At 42.7% G+C, this 23,337-nt stretch overlaps 1 protein-coding gene and 2 non-coding genes across 3 annotated transcripts in view; 2 read left to right on the forward strand and 1 right to left on the reverse strand.

Moving 5' to 3' along the window:
* Positions 1 to 9,058: 9,058 nt before the first annotated feature.
* LOC148337994 (complexin-2-like) overlaps positions 9,059 to 23,337 on the reverse strand; it is a 59,058-nt gene continuing 44,779 nt past the window's right edge. The window contains exons 3-4 of the mRNA XM_088294740.1: positions 17,258 to 17,433; positions 9,059 to 10,804 (exon numbers count right to left, since the gene is read on the reverse strand). Of these exons, the coding sequence (XP_088150866.1) occupies positions 10,610 to 10,804; positions 17,258 to 17,433 (371 nt within the window). The 3' untranslated portion in view covers positions 9,059 to 10,609. The remainder of the gene's footprint in view (positions 10,805 to 17,257; positions 17,434 to 23,337) is intronic.
* On the forward strand, positions 22,829 to 22,900 carry trnap-ugg (transfer RNA proline (anticodon UGG)). Its single transcript has one exon. It is a non-coding gene; the product is annotated as a tRNA-Pro (tRNA).
* Positions 23,121 to 23,192, forward strand: trnat-ugu (transfer RNA threonine (anticodon UGU)). Its single transcript has one exon. It is a non-coding gene; the product is annotated as a tRNA-Thr (tRNA).

A 23,337-nucleotide genomic window follows, 5' to 3' on the forward strand; every position in this document is an offset into this window, starting at 1 on the left:
TCATTCACTCAATTAAAAATGGGTTTTATTTCATGGTATTAGTTTATAGTCTTTTATTGGCTAGTGGCAATCAATATGCTGTGAATTATTCTGGGAATTAAAAAAAATGCTAATTAACTTTTTGTAATTAAATGATTATTTATTTGGAGATCAATACACTGGTCAACAGCACCTAAGCGTATTTTAAATATTTTTTAACTTTATATTCCGACAGATCAGGTTTTACACTTTTACCCCTTTCCTGAAGAGCTCAAAATTGCATCCTTTGATGAGTTTTCGAGAACGGAATGTGCGTCTGCCGACCGACCTCCTACAAGGAAACTTTTGCGTATTTATAGCTGAGCAAAATATCCCGTTGACTCGTGTGTGATCCCGACGCAGGAACATCAAGAATTCATACTTCCCCTGCCCCATCGCGCTATTCATATACATAAATGATGTAGAACAATACATTATGCAGTGTGAGGGTCTGTGCACCGATGACGATGACGTCAATTTCTCTCACTGTGATCAAAGTGGCAACTTTGTCTTTCATGCAGAACCCTGCACAATACACTACAGTGCATCCTGAAAATATTTACAGGTCTTCAAATTTTACACATTTTGCTACAGTCTTATAAGGTCAGCCACCTGTCTGGTTTACTTATCCTCTTGCTATCCCCACTGAGAATGGTTGAGAATTACAATTATCATGCAGAGTGTGGCAATTTAACGAGCCAATCTTGAGTGTCTCTGTGAATTAGAGTGCTCACCTTTGCTTAACTTCAGCAACATTACCGCGATAGTGAAACACCCTTCAGCCCAACAACAAATGCAATCCAAAATGTGGTGGCATACTCTACTTGCGCAAAAATGTTTCCAATTAATAAACATTAACGTGTGTTCACGTTGACAACATCATGTTCTGATTCAATCAATATTAGACTAAAAGTGGAGATGCTTTGAGAAACCTGGGACTTGACTTTAGAATTTTGAGAGCTGAGCCCTTGCTTGGCTGGCTGAATTTTTGTTTTGACTTGCGGTACGAGCATTGTATAGTGGGAGTGAACTCAATTCAACTCACTTCACAAGAAGCACTTCTTCAAAATAGGCCAAAATGCCACTCCCACTTGTTTATCTTCAAACTAAATATAAAAGAATAATTTGTGTTTTTAAATATATATATATATATATATATATATATATATATATCTCTATCGGTTATTAGCCCTAACGCGTGTATAGACTGAATAGCAGAATGAAATCTTGTAATGCTGTTGAGTGTACCAGCCCTTTAAGAGTGAGAGAGAGAGAGAGAGAGAGAGAGAGAGGGAGAGTGAGAGAGAGAGAGAGAGAGAGAGAGAGAGAGAGAGGGAGAGTGAGAGAGAGAGAGAGAGAGAGAGGGAGAGTGAGAGAGAGAGAGAGAGAGAGGGAGAAGGAGAGAGAGAGAGAGAGAGGGAGAGTGAGAGAGCGCGAGAGAGCGAGGCTCAAAAACACAGATGCGATATGTTGGGCTGTGTGAAGAAGCAATTGAGAGCCAAAATCATCTTAAATTGCGTTTAATTTGAGCGATGTGGTGAAATGCAATAAAAACAGCAATCTCTACGTTGCGACGCTCGTCTGAGTTCATCTCTGAATTCACTTTATTTGACTACAAGAGTCTGAGAAAGGTTCTGGTACGCTCTGTAACTATACCTGCGTTCGAATGACGACGGTCTTTGGTGAATGAGAGTGATTAATCGTCTTCATACACTTCTGTCCAGCCAGCCATTAGGTCCATAGATGAGATGTGAAAATTAGTTCATATCAAAGAAATCAATTGAAATTTGACCACTTTGCGCTTTTTACACTTCTGGTTCTTGTTCAGTGCACTAATTCACTAGCTGACAGCCAATCATAGAGATCATTTGTCCCGACAGCCCAACCCGATTCTACTTGTTGAATCGGATCAACACGCCCCCCAGATGCACAAAAACGTTTCAGGCTATCCGACGCTGCTCGCGACATCTAACAGACAGCGCGTACTGACTTTCCGACAGCCGACATTTGGTTTTTGGGAAGTGGCAGAGGTGAGGTGCGCATTCCGTTCGACGGACGGACCGTTACGTCAGTCCATCACTGATGGATGCCCGTTTTGCTGACGTTGGAAGGGAAACTTAAAAAAATAAAGACGGATTAAGCACGGACGGAAGTGGGTTTTTGTGCGTCAGTGTAATCGTCTTTAACCGGGTCAAGTACCAACGGATCTCACTGTCCTTCACTGACTGCCACCCGTTTTGTTGACGAGATATGTTTATTGTTATGACAGTAGACTTACTTGAGTAGACTGTATTGACAATATATGTACAGTAGGTGGCGGTATGTGCCAAAGAGAGAATCATGAGTGAGTCAGACTGGGAAGACAACAACTTACGAATGAGCTGAGGTCATAAAGTAGCTTTAAATACAGAGACGTTCTTGTGAATTTTAGATTTCAATTTTTATTTTTTGAAAGAGCAGAGTTAGGCGGTTGTGAAACAGTTTTTTCGCAGCCCCAAATTCCATTACAAGAGGTGGCAGTAATGCTCCAAAAGTAGATAAGATAAGAAAAGATAAGATGTCCTTTATTAGTCCCACAATGGGGAAATTTGAGGTGTTACAGCAGCAAAGATATAGATCACACAGAGTCGGCGGCGTAATGTAGCCGTTAATGTATAACATTAGCAGCAGACATTCAGAAAAAGCATGCAAATATACACAGTATAAACGTATCTAAGTGTAAGGAAACACTCCTAATGTTTGTCCATTATACGGAGGGGGAAACGCTGTAATGATAAAAACTACTGAATGATTGAAAATACTGCAATCATAAAAATATTGCAATGATAAAAGTACTGTAATGGTAAGAGTACTGAAATGATAGAAAAGTACTGCATGATAGAAAATACTGCAATGGTAAAAGTACTGTAATAGTAAAAGTACTGCAACGATAGAAAAATACTGCAATGATGAAAGTACTGCAATGATAAAAGTACTGTAATAGTGAACATCCTGCAGTGGTAGAAATACTACAGTGATAGAAGTATTGTAATAAGAATACTGTAATGGTAAACAAAATACATCATTGGTCAATATTTAAGTACACCCTTGGCTGAAAGTACAGTAGTAGTTAATATTGCATCCTAGGACTGCACAATTGCACTAATGCCCTCCCGTTTGTAGGCCTGACCCAATGTTCTTGTTAAAAAGTCTGACAGCAGCTGGCAGGAAGGAGTGGCGAAATCTCTCTTTGGTACAGCGAGGGTGTAAAAGTCTGTCACTGAAGGAGCTGTAAAGTGTTCTCAGAGTGTCATTGAATGGGTGGGCTGGTTTGTCCAGCATTGATGACAGTTTTGCCGTCATCCTTCTGCCCCCCACTGAGTCCACAGAGTCCAGGGAGCAGCCCAGGACAGAGCTGGCCCTCCTCACTAGTTTGCCCAGTCTCTTTTTGTCTCGGCCCGAGATGCCTCCTGCCCAGGAGACCACTCCATAGAAGATGACTGATGAAACCACCGAGTCATAGAAGTTCCTGAGGAGTGTTCCCCGAACGCCAAAGGACCTCAGCCGCCTGAGTAGGAAGAGTCTGCTCTGACCCTTCCTATAGAGAGCGTCTGTGTTGTCGCTCCAGTCCAGTTTATTATTCAGATGAACACCCAGGTACTTGTAAGTTGAGACCCTCTCAACGTCTGTTCCCTGGATATTCACTGGTGCAGGTGGAGAGTACCGACGCTTGCGGAAATCCACCACCAGCTCTTTGGATTTCCCAGCGTTGATTTGGAGGCGGTTCTGCTGACACCAGTCCACGAACCCCTGCGTAACCCCTCTGTACTCCCGATCGTCATCGTCAGTGATGAGGCCGACAATCGCAGAGTCATCAGAGAACTTCTGCAGGTGACAGGTTGTGGAATTGTATTTGTAGTCCGAGGTGTAGAGGGTGAACAGGAAGGGAGCCAGCACAGTTCCCTGCGGCGCTCCCGTGCTGCAGAGGAGCACGTCAGACACACAGTCCTGTGTTCTCACGTACTGTGGCCGGTTTGTGAGGTAGTTGTGAATCCATGTGATGAGGTGGTGGGCCACTCCCGCCTGCTCCAGCTTGTCTCCCAATAAGGCGGGCTGGATGGTGTTGAAAGCACTTGAGAAATCAAAGAACATGATCCTCACCGTGCCCCCCGCCTTCTCCAGGTGGAAGAGTGAAGTGTGGAGCAGGTAGATGATGGCATCATCCACACTGATGCCAGGCTGGTATGCAAACTGGAGTGGGTCCATTGAGGAGCTGACCAGGGGGCGCAGATGGACGAGGACCAGTCTCTCCAGGGTCTTCATCAGATGAGACGTCAGCGCCACTGGTCTGAAGTTGTTGAGCTCCTTCGGATGGGGTGTCTTTGGAACCGGAACCAGGCAGGATGTTTTCCACAGCTGGGGGACTCTGCCCAGCTTCAAGCTCAGGTTGAACATGTGCTGGACGATTCCACACAGCTGGTCTGCGCAGGATTTGAGGAGCTGGGAGCTGATCCCATCTGGGCCTGCCGCCTTCCTCGCCTTCATCTTCCTCAGCTGGTTCTTCACCTGAGATGTTGTGAGGAACAAGGCTGAGCAGGAGGAAGTGGTGGTTGTCTGATGAGGCTGTGAACTGGAGCCTGTGGAGAGAGAGAAGGGCGAGAGAGGGGGAGAGAGGGTCTTGTTCGCAGTGGCAGGAGGGGTGGGTGGGGGCTGCATCAGGGAAGCCTGAGCGGGGTCAGACATTTGATCAAACCTATTGAAAAATAGGTTCAACTCATTTGCCCACTGAAGCCCCCCCCCCTTCTGGGTCTTACCTGCTTGTCCGTGGCCTGAGATGGTCTTCAGGCCCCTCCAGACATCCCTGGCATTGTTCCGCTGCAGTTGTTCTTCCATCCGCATCCTGTAGGACTTTTTCCCCTCTCGGATCCTCCTTCTCAGCTGACGCTGCACTCTCTTCAGCTCGTCCTTGTCGCCTGAAACAAAAGCCCTCTTTTTCTCCTTCAGGAGAGCTTTAATGTCCGGTGTGATCCAGGGTTTGTTGTTGGAGAAACATCTTACAGTCCTGGTGGGAATGGTGTTCTCCATGCAGAAGTTAATATAGTCTGTAACTGTGTCTGTTAGACCATTAATGTCCTCACCGTGAGCTTCGCTGAATACCTCCCACACAGTTGTGTTGAAACAGTCCTTCAAGGCCTCCTCGGCTTCTCCGGACCATCGCTGAACTGTGCGTGTCACAGCTGGCTGCCTGCGGACGAGAGGTTTGTACACAGGCAGGAGAGCAACCAAGTTGTGGTCAGCTTTGCCCAGCGGGGGGAGGGGAAGTGACGTGTACGCCTCCTTGGTGTTGGCATAGAAGAGGTCCAATATTTTATTGTCTCTGGTGTGGCAGGTTACATATTGTGTGAATGAAGGCAGAGAGGAGGAAGGAGAAGCATGATTGAAGTCACCAGAGATAAGGAACAAGGCATTTGGGTGCTGTGTTTGTAGCCTGCTCACAGCTGCATTCAGTACATCACAGGCTGTCTCACCGTTAGCAGAGGGAGGCACGTACGCCGCCACCGCGATCACATGACTGAACTCTCGCGGTAAATAGACCGGACGCATGCTAACAGCTATCATCTCAATGTCCCGACTGCAAAGTTGATCCTTAACAGTTATATGCCCAGGGTTACACCATCTATCATTAACAAACACAGCCAGCCCTCCCCCTTTTCTCTTACCGCTCTCCAGTGTCCTGTCCGCGCGTAGTATTTGGAAGCCGTCCAATTCCACGACGGCGTCCGGCGTTAGCTCTGTTAGCCACGACTCCGTGAACACCAGCAAGCTAGCCTCCCGGACAATCCTCTCGTGCCGGGTTAGCGCTGTTAGCTCGTCCATTTTGTTGGAGAGGGATCGAACATTCCCCATAATAACGGACGGGAGGACGGGGTGATATCGTCTCCTCCTTGCCTGGCGTTTAGCCCCCGCACGACATCCTCGTCTCTTCCTCCTCAGCTCGCGGGGAATATCGGGTCTCGCTCCGGGAGCCCACGCGGGGTTAGCACGGAGTGCTAACAGCTGATCTCTTGTGTACACGATCGATCCGTAGCTCCGAGTTTCGTCTCCGGACACGATCGCGCAAAAAACAGCCCCCAACAGTAGTAAAACCACCGCAAGTTGGATGTCCATTGCTGAGGTGAGGTAAAAATAAAATAAAAAAGGGTAAAGGGAAAAAACACACGAAAAAGGCTCAATAGTGAGCCACGCTGCTGTAAACAGGCAGCCACTCGCGCGGCGCCGGAACCGGAGTTTTCCAATCGCTAGAAGAAGAAGACAAGATTACATCAAAGAATTTTTTTTGACGGAATAGGAAAAAATGTGAGAAGAATTGGGTAAAATACAGATTGCCATGAGTGTCAGTTGGAAGCCACTTTGTAACGCGCTTGACTGCATCAATGGCAAATGAATGTCGAGTGTAGCTTGAGTGTTGTGGAGAGTGCGTGAAAGGTACCCAGGGGTTATCGCGGGTTTCCCTTGGCTCGGCGCACTAACGGTGTCGATTTAAACCCCCCATTTCCTGCCGGCAGACTTGAGTGCGCTCGACAAGCTCGAGTGGACAATGAGAAGATTCACATTGGAATCAGTTCTGACTCATTGACACTAAAATAACTTGCCAAATGGCAAGGCTAAAAACAATGCGAGCGACATGTGCTTCTCTTGATGGTAGATACTTTCGCACTGGCTAATTAGCTATGCTTGTGGATAAGGCATGACGCAGTGATGGTGGGACGGGGGGGAAGATGAAGTCGAAATGCGAATGTGCACTTTTTACAAGTGGGTAAGGCCATGCACTTTTAACCAATCTATTTTCTTTCACTTACTTTCACATCCATCTGTTCAATGCATATTTTTATTTTTTACCCTCTTAATAAAAATGCCACTATGCTATCATTGCCTCTCTGTCCAGTAAACCAACCAGTCAATGCTTCTTCAGACTTATTGGAGCGTCTTGATATGATCGACATGTCCACCAATTTTTTTGTTAATCGGTTAAACTGATGTTGGGGGCTTCTTAAAGTTCTTTTTTCCCATGAAAAGGTCAAGCATTTTCATTAGGCTGCACACATGTTAAATGACGTAGCCAAAAAAATTTTCATAGCTTCAAACTGTAACGTCTGACTTCCTGTTCCATTCCATGCTTGGGTCATTGATATTTTTTTTCTGTGCAAACCTAATTTAGTTTGAATCTGTGCATTTTTTTCTGGAAAATTAGCAAACTTTTTTTTTTTTACCCAGCAAATCGGTCATCTAAGTGAAAGCCTTAGAATTTACACATGACCAACGCCCTCTTCAATTTTGGCCACAGGTCCTTGAGAGATTTTTGTGGGTTCCCCAATCATAGATTTATCCACCCAATTTCATGTCGATCAATAAAACTGCATTTGGGTGGCTGATTTTTTTTCCTTCACCAGGGTATGCAACTGAGTGAGTTTTAGTGGGTCAGAGTAAGGACCAAACATTTCCAAAACAGCCGCATGCAAAAAAAGAGAGCAAGACAATGCCAAAAAATTGTATGAAATCACTTTATTCTCAGAGTGTTTAGTGATTCCAAATTTTTCTTGTCATTTTATTTTTTTTTTTGCATGAAGGTTTCCAGACTAAAATAGCTGTCTTTCGAGGGCATGCAAGTGAGGCTAACACAGCGGCGCTTTGGGTAAGGTGGGTAAAAACACATAACAGGACACATCAAAATCGCTTTATAGTCGCACCATCGCACACCACTGAGCATGCAGACGTCCAGGAAGAAGAAGGAGGGTGAGAAAACTTTGTAGTAGAAAAGACTGAAAATATTCACTTAAAATTTATATCTATTTAAAAAAAAAATGAAAACTAAAAACAATCACCAGCTACCAAGAGGACAGGAACAGGACCAGCTAGAGACAACAGAAAAGATTAGCACGCTAATGTTAGCATCCACAAGTACAGACGACAGAGGAGTACAAACATCGGACGTTTACATTCAAGTTACATCAAAGAGTAGTTTTAGAATCAAGTGGCTTCTTTTTCTATTAGGCCTACTTCTGATGATTTATGAGCAAAAAAATAAAATGCTTTTATTGAGTGGCAGTGGTCCGTTAGCCATGGGAAGCGTGAAATTATAATCAAATGGCAATATGATGAGAGCGAGACAGCTCAGTAACTCGAACAAATTGGTCGGGGGACAGTATTCGTAGCCTGGTAGAATTCAGTTGGGGCTGTAAACGACGATTGTGCAGGATTTCAAGGCCCTTGGAGATGTTAGCAAGCTAGGTTAATGAGGCTAGAAGAAGAAGGCTAGCGAAGGTACAAGCAACAACACCTGAGATATGCCGGAAAAAAAGTAAAAAATAATATTTTCTACTACTGCTATCTACTACTACTATTAGCGTCGTTCTTTGGTTTGACTCAATAGCATCATTTGTGGATGTGCGGTTCTGGTCGCTAATTATCGGCTAGCACTCTGAACGGAGGCTAAAGGGGCAGTTTACCAGCTCTGTGAACACACTGGATGCTACTCCAATGCTCTAATTCAACACAATTCTGTGTTTTTAAGCCTAGTGATACTAGCATGAATATGCAACATTCAGGATATATGTGAAACACTTAGCTTCTAACGATTTGTCACACACAAGCCAGATTGTTGCTCAATTTCAATGCTAAAATAATGGCACAAAGTCACAGTCAAACAGTGGAAATGCTTGTTTTGTTGTGGTCAATGGCGGAGTAGCTTTTGGCTAACAACAAGGCTAAGTTAGCGGAATGTCTGAAATAGCTGGAATGTGTTGGAAAGACTGTGGGAATGATGGAGATGGGGAAGAAAAACACCTAACAACCCTCCGACTTTTTCACGGGTTTCAATTCATATGGTCTTTGTTCTCTAATTTTTGTAGGCTAACAATGAGACAGACTTAGCACTTCTGTCTGAAATAGCTGGAATGTTTCGAAAAGTCTTGGAGTGTTTGGAAAAATTAAAATGTCCACTCCAAAACCTAACTTGTGCAGTATTTTTTTCAGATCAACAATGACTTTATGATGTAAACGTTACACTGTCTTTAAATTTATGAATGTGACGTTAGGTTCTTATCCCAAAAAACGGAGTGACTAACTTGGCAGTATTCTCTGGAATATTTCAGAAAGACATCTATGAATGGACATAAAATAAAACAAGGCATGTCCAAATCTGACCCTCCAACTTTTTCAATAAAAATGTATGATCCGATACAAACACTATATCAGATTTAAACAATATACGATATTAGATTTTCATCTTTAAGCGACATGTTGATATCAAAATATGCAATAACAATAATCATCTCTTTACAAAGACTGTTTGCTGTGTTTTAAAATCTCAGGAATGTGTCACACATTTGTATATGTTAAAGTCTTGCGTCTTCATTTAAATATGACTTTGCACGTCAATTTTTAATGCCGCAACCTCAAGGGTTTTTTGTGTCGAACAACAATGCAAAAGCTGAGTATTTATCACCAAAAAAAAAAAAAAAAAAAAAAACAACATCCACACAACTTTGTGCACCATCTTTACATTTTCCAATGATCAATAATGTTCCGATGGAACTACGAGGCGGGATTTATACAACTCTTGAATGTGTGCTGTTAGATTTTTATACAACTGAAACCCGGGAGTCTGGCATCTTCAAGCAGCAAGCAGACATGGAAACACACATAATTGCCATTTTCAATTCCAAAAATGGTACTCTAAACAATTGATTAATGTGTGTTAACTTTTCATGAGAAAAAAAACTGAGGAGCCTGCAACTTCGGCCAAACACGCAACATTGAAGATTGTCTGTCTTCCGCTACCTACTAAAAGTAGACATGAAACTGGTGGATGGTGAATGACATATTCAGCGGTTGCAACCGTCTGCCGTTTTTGAAGCATCTTCTATTTTTGCATTTATTTTTTACAATCATATAACAAAAGCAAAAACTCAGGAGCGACAGGACGACGACAGTCGGTTACTGTTTGGAGACAAACTTTGCGTCATTTTGAAGATTTTCTTTAAACCTCGCTCACCCTGATGTGGAAGAACACTTGACAGAGTCAATAATCTGGATTAACAAAACAAACACAAGAGCAGTTATTGCCTCAAATATTTCGCTCAGTGGCGACAATCAACCACGTCACGTCACAACATCTCACTACATGCCAAGAACTAAAACAAATAAGGAAAAAAAAAATCAATAAACCAATCACCTCTTTGATTATGTCACAGGAATGATCTTTTTTTTTACCCATATATGTATCAAATATTAACATGAAAGAACCAAAAAAATGATTTGGATATTGTCTTCAAAGTTAAAAATATGGCTTGTACTCATCTATCCATCTTGTTATATGTCCTATACATATTTTATATAGAGAGAATTATTTGTCGCTTATCGCCAGGCTATTTACAAAATCAAAGTGGGCATGATGGGGGTGATGATGATGTTCTTTTTTACTAATCAATAAGTGGCAGACAGGACATAAAATTAGCCATTTTGTGACCAACATTACGTCATGGTGCAGCAGTGGAAGAAGAGCAGAGTGTGAGGAGGAGGGGCGGAGGAGGTGGCCGTATGCGAAGCGACGTTACTTCTTGTTGAACATATCCATGAGCGGTGCCGGGATGAACTTCATCACCGTGTCCACGATGCTCTCCTCCTCTTCCTCCTCGCCACACCCGGTGGGCACCGCCTTCTTGGGGCGTGTCAGGCTGCCCTCTGAGGCCTGCTCCATGGCGGCCGCTGCCTCCGCTTCCTTCTCTTCCTTCTTCTTGATGCCGTACTGCACAGGGAGGGGAAAAAGACAACAAATCAAATTACAGCAGCCGGCAGCTGTTAAAGGGGCCCTCATAAACAATTTTCATGGCGAATCCTCAAGATGATTAAACTTTTATGCCCACATTGGATGGCGTAGGCAACAAAGCTGGGCAGTTGCGCATCACCCATCTGCCTTGGTTATCTGCTTCAAACTGGGGCTTGTTTGGGCCAATTCCCGGGCAGGAGATCTGTTGTGACTGGTGGTGCCTTGATGTATAAGCTATGGTCTTTCAAAGTCATATAGGCCAGATGTCTCAAACTACAGTATACAAGCTCGGGTTGCTCAGTGAGACTTCCATCAGAATGTCTAGTTTGCATGTTTTCTGCATCCAGCCCTGCTCTCTGTACTTTGTGTTTTGTACTTGAACTTTTACTTTTCAACTAGCATGTATTCAAGTAAAAATACAGAAATTGTATCAACGTGGATGCTTCAAACCAAAATATCCAACTTCTTGTTCAATTTCAGGCATGGGATCTTTTTATCTATCCTGTCATGAGAGACACTCAAGTTTGCATAGATCAAAAAAAAAAACTGGTGCCTGGGGCTAATTTTTCAATTGACGTGAGTGGCCAAATTCACCTAAAAATGGCTACTTCCAACCAAAATGGCTGACGTCTTGTTCAATTTTAAGGCATGGGTTTTTGAGACATGTTTCATGTACATACGTCCTTTCATGATCGATGGGTCCACCAAAATTTGTGTCAAATGGTAGACATTACAACTATAATGTTATTAAAGACGAAAAAAAAAAAAAAAAAACTGTGAAGCCTCGCAATAACCATCTTTAAGACTAACAAACGTGGAGGCCAAGGGTGTCCACTCTTATTTAGCATGCCAGCTAATTGTAAAATAATCAAATCCAAGTGATTATTTATAAATATATTTAGTTGAAAACATAATTAGAATTCTTTATAGGTCCTGTATATATTGAGGTACTGTGCATCACTGCATGAAACCATATTGCGCTGTACAACTGGTGCATATTTTCTGTCCTTATTTTACTGATGACTTGCGATGAAAGGATGAGCCTTGCGCAAACTTCCCAACGAAAATTAGGCACGCTGGAACGGGTACTTGGACTTAATGTTTGCTCGCACTGCGGCTGCTGGTCGGGGTGGTGGATGACTGTTACGTTCCGCGGGTCATTCTCAAGCACCGGAAAGCATCGGTTTACATGTTCCTATATAATTTTTATTAGGGCTGTCAAAATTAAAGCATTAACTCAGGTGATTAATCAAAAAAAAAAAACTAAGATAAATATTTTAACTCAGTTTGATTTACTTAAAAAATATTTTGCGTACTTTGCATATATTGTGCCATATTAGCCTTGCAAACCAACACTGCTGGAGTGTGGCGCTTGTGGGCAGTTTTGAGAAATGTTTCGGAGAAAAATGCCTGCAAAGATGTCTCCATTTAGAACGTATTCAAGAATCCAAGAAAGCTATTAGAACAGTCTTTGAATTAAATATACGTCATATTTGATGGTTTTGCATCAATTCCAAGATATTATTCAAGTAAATATCTGTTACATGCTTTGCGAAAAATAGTAGTTGAAAAATGTGATTAATCATGGAATTTTTTGTGATTAATTTGTTATAAAAAATTAATCACTTGACAGCACTAATTTTATACATTATTATTTGGTTTAGAGTAGAGGAAACAAAATGGAAACTGATAATTTTGCTAGTTAGTGCCCTGGTATGTGCATGCACGGTGAGGCATGCAACAGGTCTATGACTGGCTGCTTTGCAAGTCAATGCGATCGACCGACACCCACTTTGCGAGCTACTGGTCGATCGGGATCGAGGCAATGGGCACCCCTGGTGTAGGCAAAAAAAGGTTTGCGATCTAGCATCGGCCATCGATTGAGGATGCCTGCCTCCTACAAGCACTGATTTGGATCAATTTCCTCGTAAGAGTTTGGCAAGAAATTCACCCAAAATGGCTGCATCAATTTTGTCCGATTTCCTGTTTGATTTCAGCAATGTGTTCTTCAGAATCTTTCATCCATGCTTTCATGATGGAAATTTCCACCCAATTGCGCGTTGATCTGTTCAACTGGTGCCGGGGGCTAATTTTCCCAGGGTTCGTTTACGGCTCCGGCCTTCCTGTGTGGTGTTAGCATGTTCTCCTGTGCCTGCGTGGGTTTCCTCCTGGTACTCCCACAATCCAAAAACATGCATGATAGGTTGATTGGACACTCTAAATTGGCAACCCGTCCATTGTGTACCCCGCTTACTGCCCGAAGATAGCTGGGATAGGCTCCAGTACACCCGCGACCCTTGAGAGGAGAAGTGGAACAGATAATGGATGAATGGATATATATCTGTATAAATTGTCTTGGATAAAAAAAATTGTATGGCCCTGGCCTATCTCCAAGTTAACCGAATGCTAGTCGTCTCGTGTGACTCAAACAGTTCTCCATGTTATCTTTTTTGTTCCTTTTGTAACATGGCACAAAAACTTGTATTTTCACTTGTTATTTTGCAGGTGGCACCTGACTAATAAATGTAGTGCGCCATTGATAAGCACGTTGCAGAGGGGTAGTTGGTCAAGCGGTGGCACGACGGTTTATCTCAAGGCAGAGATGCAGAAAATGGGATGAACTCCTCCGTGACCTCTTTGCCGCTTCCCCGTAATGGGATTCCAGGGCCAATAAATATCCTCGAGGAAGACCACCGGTGCGGTGTTGTGCTGTGTAGATGCGCATTCTGTGTGTGTTTTTACAGACGGACGCGGGGTCGTCCGGGGATCGCTTAGGCTAAAATCATTGCCAGAGAGAACAGCTCGTCAGCTTTTCTTCCCCGCCTTTTGATCGCAATTCATTGGAGTCCCCCAAGGCAATCCTGAGCAATCTCACAGCAATATGGTGCATAAATGTGCTTTTTTCCCCCTTTGGTACATGTAGTTTAAATTACAACACTAATAGGATGGTGGACTCATAAAATCCCTAGTTATTTGTATTTTATGACATGTGCTCTAGTTATTAGATTTTATACACCAACACCGCTGGGACCTTGTTAGCGTTTTTTTAGCAATCTACTCTGACAAGGTTTGGCAACCTTTATTGAACAAAATGCACATATTTCACTAATTTCACATATTCTCTATTGGAGTTAAGCATCTTGAGGGCAAGCAGATGGTGACATAAGTTTTCTTTTGACACCGACACCACAGTTGTTGACATTCCATCGTTCCAGAGACAAAAGATTTTGCTCCACATAGAAAATCTCTCATTAGACTGCTTTTTGCGATTCTCTGCATTTTTCTCTTGCCAACTGTGTTAGCCAAAAATTGGATTGGCAAGATTTTGAACTTGTTAAAATTTCCTTGGGACTAGAAAAATGGCTTTCGATAAGGAAAACTAGAAGTGAACACGTATGCAAAGTTTTACGAGGTCTAGCGAAATTCAAAATTTGCTACCCTTGCAAGCCTTCGCTGCACCGTGAGATCTGGCCTTAAGCGCGCCCTATTGGTGAATTTGAGATCAATATCCAACTTAACATTCCAATTCCTCCAGAGACCCCATCTTTGGGTTCCCTGCGGGAAAGTCACTATTAAATGGAATGATTTTACTTGAGGATGCTCAAACAGTCAATTCCCAATCTGACTGTTGTAACTATTAATCAGTATCTTTCTTGAGGGAGTAGACAGTGAATCCCACTTCTGAAGCAAATGTGGCCCTGCATGAACATTAACACAGCAGAAGGCCTTCACCCAAGCAGTGATGAAATTTTCCAGATTTGCCTTAGGCAATTTTCTTCCACAAAGAAGATGCAAATAGTTCCAAAGCACTGAGGATGAGCAACCGCTACGTCTGTGAGGGTTGACGTGGTATCCAGTCCCACTTCTGACACACATGTGGTGTGCGACCCCATCTTGTCCAAGCACATTTATTTCATATTACATTTCATATTTTTTCCTCAACAGAAATGTTTTTTCAGTACCACTTTATGCATGTTTTTTTAAACCATAGAAAGCAACTACTTAAATCCAATTAAAAATGTTCCTGCTCCGAAAAAAAGCATTTTACATCTCATCCATAAAGTCATTCCTGATGGAAAGACCCCCCCCCCCCAAAAAAAACCAAAATCTCTTAACAAGCAGCAGCGGTGACTTTGAGGATTCTCTTGACGGGTATCAGCTCGTCTGCCTTCTGCGCCATGTTTGCACTCTTTGTCGCCTGCCATCTGCCTCGCTCGGCAGTCTTTCAGACATATTCAAAAAGCAACAAAAGGCCTGAAGAGACGATGGCTATGCTCAGTCGAGCTCCAGACATCGTTTGGGGCTGTCGCTTTCACTCGCCTCTTACAAAACTCAACAAGGGGAACGACTGCGAATACGCAAAGTGACAAAAAGTCTGCTCCAAAGTCGAGTATTGGCCATGTTTAGATTACTGTTACACCTCTGTATAATAGACATTTTTCAGTTTTTTGTTTTTATACGGCTTTCACACCACCCTCATGGCAAATTGGTATTAAAAGGTTGGCATATTTTATTTGCTGAGGTGGAAATAAGGTGGTATTCATACAGCTTTTGCAACTTCGTGTATTCAGTTTATAGGGCATGGGTGTTGAACGGACTCTTTTTAAATCAGTCTTCTGCCTTTCTTACTACCTCAAAAGCAAGCAGCCTATATTTGGGAGATCGTAACATTCCCATTGGAACTGGTTCAACCACACTAGTATTGGCTTATTGTCTAAAATCTTTCACACAAGTCATAATTTCTGTTATGATCTAACAAAACTTGGAGGAGCTTTTTTTTTAAGGGGAGTTAAGAACATATCCCACTAAAAATCCATTACAAACTACTATTTATGTGAAACCTTCAACAGGAACTTCCATTTATAATTTGACAAATTTCGATTGATAAGTTTAATTGAAAGTGATTAAAACAAAATGTGGACTTTGCGCCTCATATAAACAACAAACATAGAATTTTACCCTGAGGCTTTGTTTGTTATACACAAGCAAGAAGTCAGAGGCAGATGCGTATGCCAAAACGATAGGCTCACACACATCAAGACCGGTCAGTGATTAGCAAAAAAAGCGTTGCTCTAAGTGCCATAAGGCGCTTTTCAAAACAAACACGGCTATGTGTTGTGTGATGCTGTTGGCTTTCCTTAGTATGAACCAAGAGGGCACTTTAGCCTTTGCCAACTGATGAAGACGGTCTCAGATTTAGAGGTGCTGATTTTCATCCTAAAAGTTTCACACTCGGCTGTGAACCGCTGCAGTCAGAGTTGAAGATCACGGCTTGAAGAATGCAACAGTACTACATCATCTGCCAAATGCACAGAGGTAATACTGAGACCATCAAACCGGACACCTTCAATGCTTTGACTGCGCTTAGCAATTCTGTCCATAAAAGTTATGAGCAGAATCAGTGACAAAGGGCAGGCTCATGGCTGACAATGCTAACCAAAGTCTGACAGCGGTTGTACAGGGATTGGATTGCCTATACTAGTGCGTCGGATCACCCTCCACAAGAAGGGCACAGTCAAACGCCTTCTCCAATTCCGCAAAACATAGACTGGTTGGGTGAACTCCCATGCCCTCTATCGAGAGCGTAAAGCTGGTCCACTGTTCCACATCTGTGACGAAAACTTCTCCTCCTGAATGTGAGATTGGATTTCCCGATGGACCCTCCTCTGCAGGACCCCTGAATAGAACTTACCGGGGAGGCTGAGGAGTGTGCTCTCCCTATAGTTGGAAGACACCCTCCGGTCCCCCTTCTCAAAAAGGGGGGCAACCACCGCAGTCAATTCAGAGCCACTGTGCCCGATGTTGCAGGACAGCCCCACAACATCCAGAGCCTTGAGAAATTCCAGGTGAAGGCCCAAGTTCCAACTTATTTGTTAATACTGAACACAGCCACATCCCAGATAACACAACTTAATTTATATAGCGCATTTCACAACTGCTGGAGCTGAAACAAAGTGCTTTCCATATGGTGTAATATTAAAAGGGGTGTACAGTGGGCCCTTGTATACCAGCAGTTCGGCAGCCATATACTTCCAGGGATTTGTTGATATATTTTTCATATTTAATATTTGTTGTCCCCCGAGTGCACCCACCACCCAATATCGGCCTGTTTTTTGAAAGAAAAAAAAGAAGACCCTTTTATTCTTTTCTTTTGCCAATTTATTTAAAGGGCCGTCAATTTTATACTGAATTTCACTATTAGCGAGTGGCCCGATTCTTATACACTGTGAATAGTGGGGTTCACTGTGACAATTGAGGTTTGGAGGGGTTTTTTTCTATAGCACAAGAACCTGGCATTTGAATAGTGGCGTGTAGAATTTTATATCCACGGTATTTACCAGACGGAAACTTTTGAAAGGACTTTTGTATTTTTTAGTTGATTCGTTTTTAGGCTTTTACATGAGAGAGTTGCACATGTGTTGCATTTCATACCTTATCCCTGATGCCCTGTCGGATGTTTTCCCTCTCAGCCTCCATTCTGGCATACTTGGCCTTCCGTTCTTCCTCTTGTTGCCTCAGCGCTTCTTGCCTCTCCTCCTCCTTCTTCTGGGCGTCAGGGTCTTTCTCCTCCTCGCCACCCAGCATCTTGCCCATGTCTTTGGTGGCCCCTGGAATGTGCACGAGAGAGAAAAACGTGTTATTTCAAATCATTAAGCTCAATTGTTTATAATTTTACCCCGAGGCTTTGTTGGATTTTACTACCATTGTTCATTGGCCATTATTGTCTGCATACAGTCATAAAAAAATACATTTACAAATGGGGTTTTCATGAATTTCAATTGGCCAAAAGTTGCCATGACAGAGGTAGAAGGTATAATTAGTCATTTTTGATCCCGTATATTTAAAGAGCTGAAGTTGAAAACTACAAAATCAGACAGAAATCCCAAACCCTTGTGAGATTCCATACATTTGTATCAATAAAGTTCCAGAAGTTCATACAAAAAAGGAAGAAAGTGGGCGCAAAATCTGCCGGCAAAAAGCCCCGATGGTTAAGTGTCCTTCAAGTCAAACACAAAAAGCCGTCAATTGAAACCAAAGCTTAAGTGGCCGACAGCAGAGGTGAGCAGCTCAGATGAAAGTGGCGGCACTAAATTATTACTCGTTCGCTCGATCGCCTTTGTGTCTCCCGGAGGGGATTAGCATCTCTTCATGCAAAACGTCCACTCGGATTTTAGGTTAGGACCTGAGGACAGAGAGGCTGAAAGCGACTCTGATAATTGAGACGAGGAGACCAATTGTGTGGCTCATCTCATAGCCTCATCTCCATTCACGACTCTTTAGATGTGCTAAACGTGGAAAAATATTGCTTACCAGCGACATCGCACATAAACTACTTGTCACCAAATTGATGTTGGGGTAAAGGTCACAGTTTTTAATGAAGTCGTCTAAAAGGCATACTTAGAACTACATTTTCAATGTTCTGAGAAAAGAGATGCGAGAGTAAGAATTCAACATCTGGGATGTTCATATACTGTACATTTGTACTCTGTAAATATGCTCAAATATTATGACACTTGATACTAGCCTGTCATATTCTCTCCTCCCTGAATGTTTTATCTGCATGCATGCAGCACACAGTCCCCCTTGGAGGCTAAGGCACGTACAACAGAAGTGGCACTTACACTCTCCAACTGAGTGGAATTGGATTATTATTTCAAGTGTGAAGGGTTATATTTGAAAAAAAGTTAGTCTATCTTTGATATAAGTTGGAATTTTTGAAAGATATTACAATCAAACTCATTTTTATCACAATTACAAGCTATAATGGCATTCCTCCTTAGCTACAACTACTCAAATAATACTTGTACAAATGCTGAAAATTATTTGGTCACTGAGACATTTCTATGCATCCTACCATTCCAGATGTGCCCACCAAAATCTGTGTCGATTGGTGAAACAAATTTCCTCAAAAATGTACTTGTATGTTTCCCATTCCTCAGGACACTCACCACCTGGTGGTGATGTGGCATAAATAAAAAGACACATGACTGTTTCATTTGATCATTTTCAAACCCAGAACCTTTGAATGCGAGGCAGGCGTTCAATCCACATGTCTGCTTGGATAAAGGATAATAACTCCTAAAAGGTGAAAATTGTATCCGCCAGAAGCACTTCGAAGCAACATTTGCTTTAAAATGAAGCTGAATGTTGAAATCTCAAGGCAGCGAGCGCGATGTGGACAATTTTCCCCAGACTAATCCAGATGGTCAGCATGTGTGTGTTCTTGTATGTGTACGCTGTCACGGTAGGTCCCCTTTCCAGTCCAGCGCTTCCACAAGGGCAACTCGCCAACCTTCCACCTGCACTCTGTGCTCACTTTCAATGCACCGGAAACAATTGATTTTAACCAGAAGCGAACCTCACCATCTCACGAGAAGAAAAAAAAAAAAGAAAAAGGCAGGCAAGCCCCATTGGAGGACATAACGGACGCGGCCATCTGCTTGAGGCGGGAAAATTGATGAGACTGCAGCGACCTGGAGGTTCCCGGCTGCCGTTTGGAAGGCGAGGTGTTGACAGGCCAGGACAAGCACTCGTCCGTTGTCGTACAGGCGGGGTGACTGCTAATTAATGAACTCAGATGATGTTTGTCTCGACCGGGGCTTTAATCTAGTCAAGGAATTTGTTAAGTAATGGTCGCAAACAATTGTGCGAAGGCACAAGACGCCAGAGACTATCCATCTGTTTTATTTGTTTCATTTATACGGCTCATCCTCATTGGGTGCGCGGGTGAGCGAGGGAGTATCCCAGCTGACTATGGGAGGAGAACACCTTGGACTTGTTTACAGCGATTTAACCCAGCTGATCAAGATACTTGCTTCTGATTGGGGCTCATTTGGGGGAATTCTCTCTTGTCTGGTTGTTGTTTGTTGGGTGTGCGTGAGGGCGGAGCAGGCTGCATGAAGAAAGAAATGCGGAAGTTTGTATCTGTAGCTATGCGCAGCTGTTTCAGGAGCAATGGAGAGTGAAAAGAAACATTTTCAGTTGAGTTTAATAAGCATCGGGAACGAGTGCCATAAATACAGCCACTCTGCAGTGCGACCTTCGACCTCCGCCTGGCAACAGACGACAGGACAGCAAGTCAAGCCGTTACGTATATTTAATAAGTTGGTGCGTTCCCTGCTTCTCCGCAACATGTAACCAATTGGTTTCCAAAGGTTGTGTGGTGAAGCTCATCAGCGAATTTGCATCAAGTGACGAGAGTGACTGAGAGAATTTGTGGGACTCCACGGTGTAACTAGCTGTAGTCGTTGTATGGGGGGACCAAAAAAAAAATGTTAAGTTGAATAAACGTAGAAAAAAAAATCATACGTGTGACTTTTTGCTTTCCAAATATGCCAAATCGGCCAATGTACAGTATGTGCATTGTATTGTTTTTAAGGCTGAAGTTAGATGTTGTGTCTTTTAATCAGGTGCTTTTGTAGTCTGCAAATTACGGTAGTTTTGTACACAGGTGTAAAAAATATTTTTAAAATGCATGGAAGAGGCGCTGCTGCTTCCTGCTTCACTCCAGGGCAAAATTAAATTTGCTGAACAGGACTGAAAACTTTTTGCTTAACTTTGCTTCTCATGTCTTGAGGGGATTTTGCAGGAATAATAATAATCATTCTTAAAAGTTTTTAATTGCAGATTTTATGAGTCTGAAAGTAGAAGAACTTTCACTTCACATTTCAGCAGGCAACTCCAATCCCGTCGTGGTGACATTTTCTCGTCAACTAATTTGCAGCGCCAATCACTGTGAAATGTCATTTAATGCCAGCGTGGGCTTGGAAATGTTTAACAGAATAGTAAGGAGGCATTTTTGCTTGTATGCTAATCTGTAATATCTAAAATATGTTTTTTTCCATGTCTCAAAGCAAATAAATGCACCACCCTCACTATAGGCCTAAAATAGCAAAAAAATAAATAAATATATATATATATACACACACATATATAATTTAAAATGATCAACCTCGAATTAGATTTTATGAGACTGATTGAGATGCAAATGGCTTAGGGCCTACGTTGGTATATCTAGGCTGGAGACATGTCTACATGGCTCGTTGGTCTAGGGCAGTGGTCGGGAACCTATGGCTCTCGAGCCATATATGGCTCTTCCGGAGACGTCATATGGCTCCCAGACAGTTTGGAGTTGAGGGGGCCAAAAAAAAAATTAAATTAAATTAAATTAAATTAAAATATATATATATATATTGGAACTGGTTTTAAAATACTAGTGATAATCTTAATAATATTAAGTAATTTAAAATTAGTTTTAAAGATACATTTTAAAAGTCAGGGGTGGGTAGCGGCACTTGCAATCCGCCGGTGACCCGAGGATCAGGTCGGGAACCAATCGATCGCAAGTACGTCACGGGTCATTGTCAATGTACGGAAATTAATTTTATCAGAGATAAAATTTCAACCCTTCAACCCGCTCAACCCTTGTAACAGAAAAGATGGCGAAAAGAAAAAAAGACGATGATTACCGTACATTCCAGGCTGCGTGGACAGAGGAATTTGCATTTGTGGAGAGAGCAGGATCCGCAGTATGTCGAATATGCAATGACAAAATTGCATCAATGAAACGCTCAAATATAAAGCGGCACTTCGATACGCGTCATGCTTCTTTTGCATTGAAATATCCACCGGGGGACAGCAGGAAAAAGGCATGCGAAGAGCTGCAACGGAAAGTGCAGACGAGCCAGCAGCAACTGCGTGTCTGGACCACGCAAGGAGACGGTAATTCCGCTAGCTTTGCGGGTGCTTTGGCAATAGTGAAGAGTGGAAAGCCGTTCATAGATGGCGAATATGCCAAAACATTTATGCTTGATGTGGCCAATGAACTTTTTGATGACTTTCCAAATAAAGCCAAGATAATCAAAAGAATAAGAGACATGCCACTGTCGGTTCACGATCGGAGTATCATGATGGCGAATCAAGTCGAGGAAAAACAAATTAAGGACATAAAAAAAAACATGCAGCACCAGAAGTCGCATTAAAAGTAAACCTTTTATTATTTTTATTATTATTATTATTATTATTATATGTTTAAAATACTATATGGCTCTCAAAAAATATATATCTAGAAATAATTTGGTTTTATGGCTCTCCAGGTCAAAAAGGTTCCCGACTGCTGGTCTAGGGGTATTGGGTGCGTGTGGTCCCGGCTTCAAATCCCCAACGAGCGCCGAATTTCCTTGGGTTTGAGATGCTTTACCTGAATTTAGAATGTAACCGTAATGTTTGAATGGCGACGTGTGTTGTCTGGGGTTCAGAGCCCCTAGGAATGCTTAATGATCACAATGTGGTCAATCCAAATTTAAAATGATCAACCTAGAATTCGATTTTATGCGACTCATTGAGATGCAATTGGCTTAGGGCATATGTTGGTAAATCTGGCCTGGAGCTGCATCTGTGTGGCTCGTTGGTCTAGGGGTATTATTCTTGCTTTGGTTGCGAGAGGTCGCGGTTTCAAATCCCGGATGAGCCCTTTATTTCTTTGGGTTTCACATGATTTACCTGAATTTGAAATGTAACCATAATGTTTGAATGGCAATGTGCGTCGCCTGGGATTCAAACCCCCTAGCAATGCTTGACGACCTCATTGTGGTCTATCCAAATTTAAAATGATCAACCTTGAATTAGATTTCATGACTATTTAAGATGCAAATGGCTTAGGGCCTACGTTGGTATATCTAGCCTGGAGCTGTGATGGTGTGGCTCGTTGGTCTAGGGGTATGATTCTCGCTTTGGGAGCGAGCGGTCCTCGGTTCAAATCCCGGACGAGCCCCTAATTTCCTTGGCTTTGACATGGTTTACCTACATTTGGAATGGAACCGTGATGTTTGAATGGCGACCTGTGTCGACTGGGGTTGAAAGCCTCTAGGAATGCTTGATGATCACCATGTGGTCTATCCAAATTTAAAATGATCAACCTTGAATTAGATTTTATGAGACTCATTGAGATGCAATTAGCTTAGGGCCTATGTTGGTAAATCTAGCCTGGAGCTGTGACGGTGTGGCTCGTTGGTCTAGGGGTATGATTCTCGCTTTGGGTGCGAGAGGTCCCGGGTTCAAATCCCGGACGAGCCCTTACTTTCCTTGGTTTGTCATGGTTTACCTGAATTTGGAACGTAACCGTAATTTTTGAATGGCAACATGCATCATTTGGGGTTCAAGGCCCCTCGCAATGCTTGAAGACCTCTATGTTCTATCAAATTTTAAAATGATCAACCTCGAATTAGATTTTGACTCGAGATGCAATTGTCTTAGGGCCTATGTTGGTAAATCTAGCCTGGAGTCGCATCAGTGTGGCTCGTTGGTCTAGGGCTATGATTCTCGCTTTGTGTGCGAGAGGTCCCGGGTTCAAATCCCGGACGAGCCCTAAATTTCCTTGGGTTTGACATGGTTTAGCTGAATTGGGAATGTAACCGTAATGTTTGAATGGCAATGTGCGTCCCCTGGGATTCAAACCCCCTAGCAATGCTTGACAACCTCATTGTGGTCTATCCAAATTTAAAATGGTCAAC

The sequence above is a fragment of the Idiotropiscis lumnitzeri genome, chromosome 4 (assembly GCF_059441095.1).
Source record: "Idiotropiscis lumnitzeri isolate Australia: NSW breed Sydney's pygmy pipehorse chromosome 4, RoL_Ilum_1.0, whole genome shotgun sequence".
NCBI classification, from domain to species: Eukaryota; Metazoa; Chordata; class Actinopteri; order Syngnathiformes; family Syngnathidae; genus Idiotropiscis; species Idiotropiscis lumnitzeri.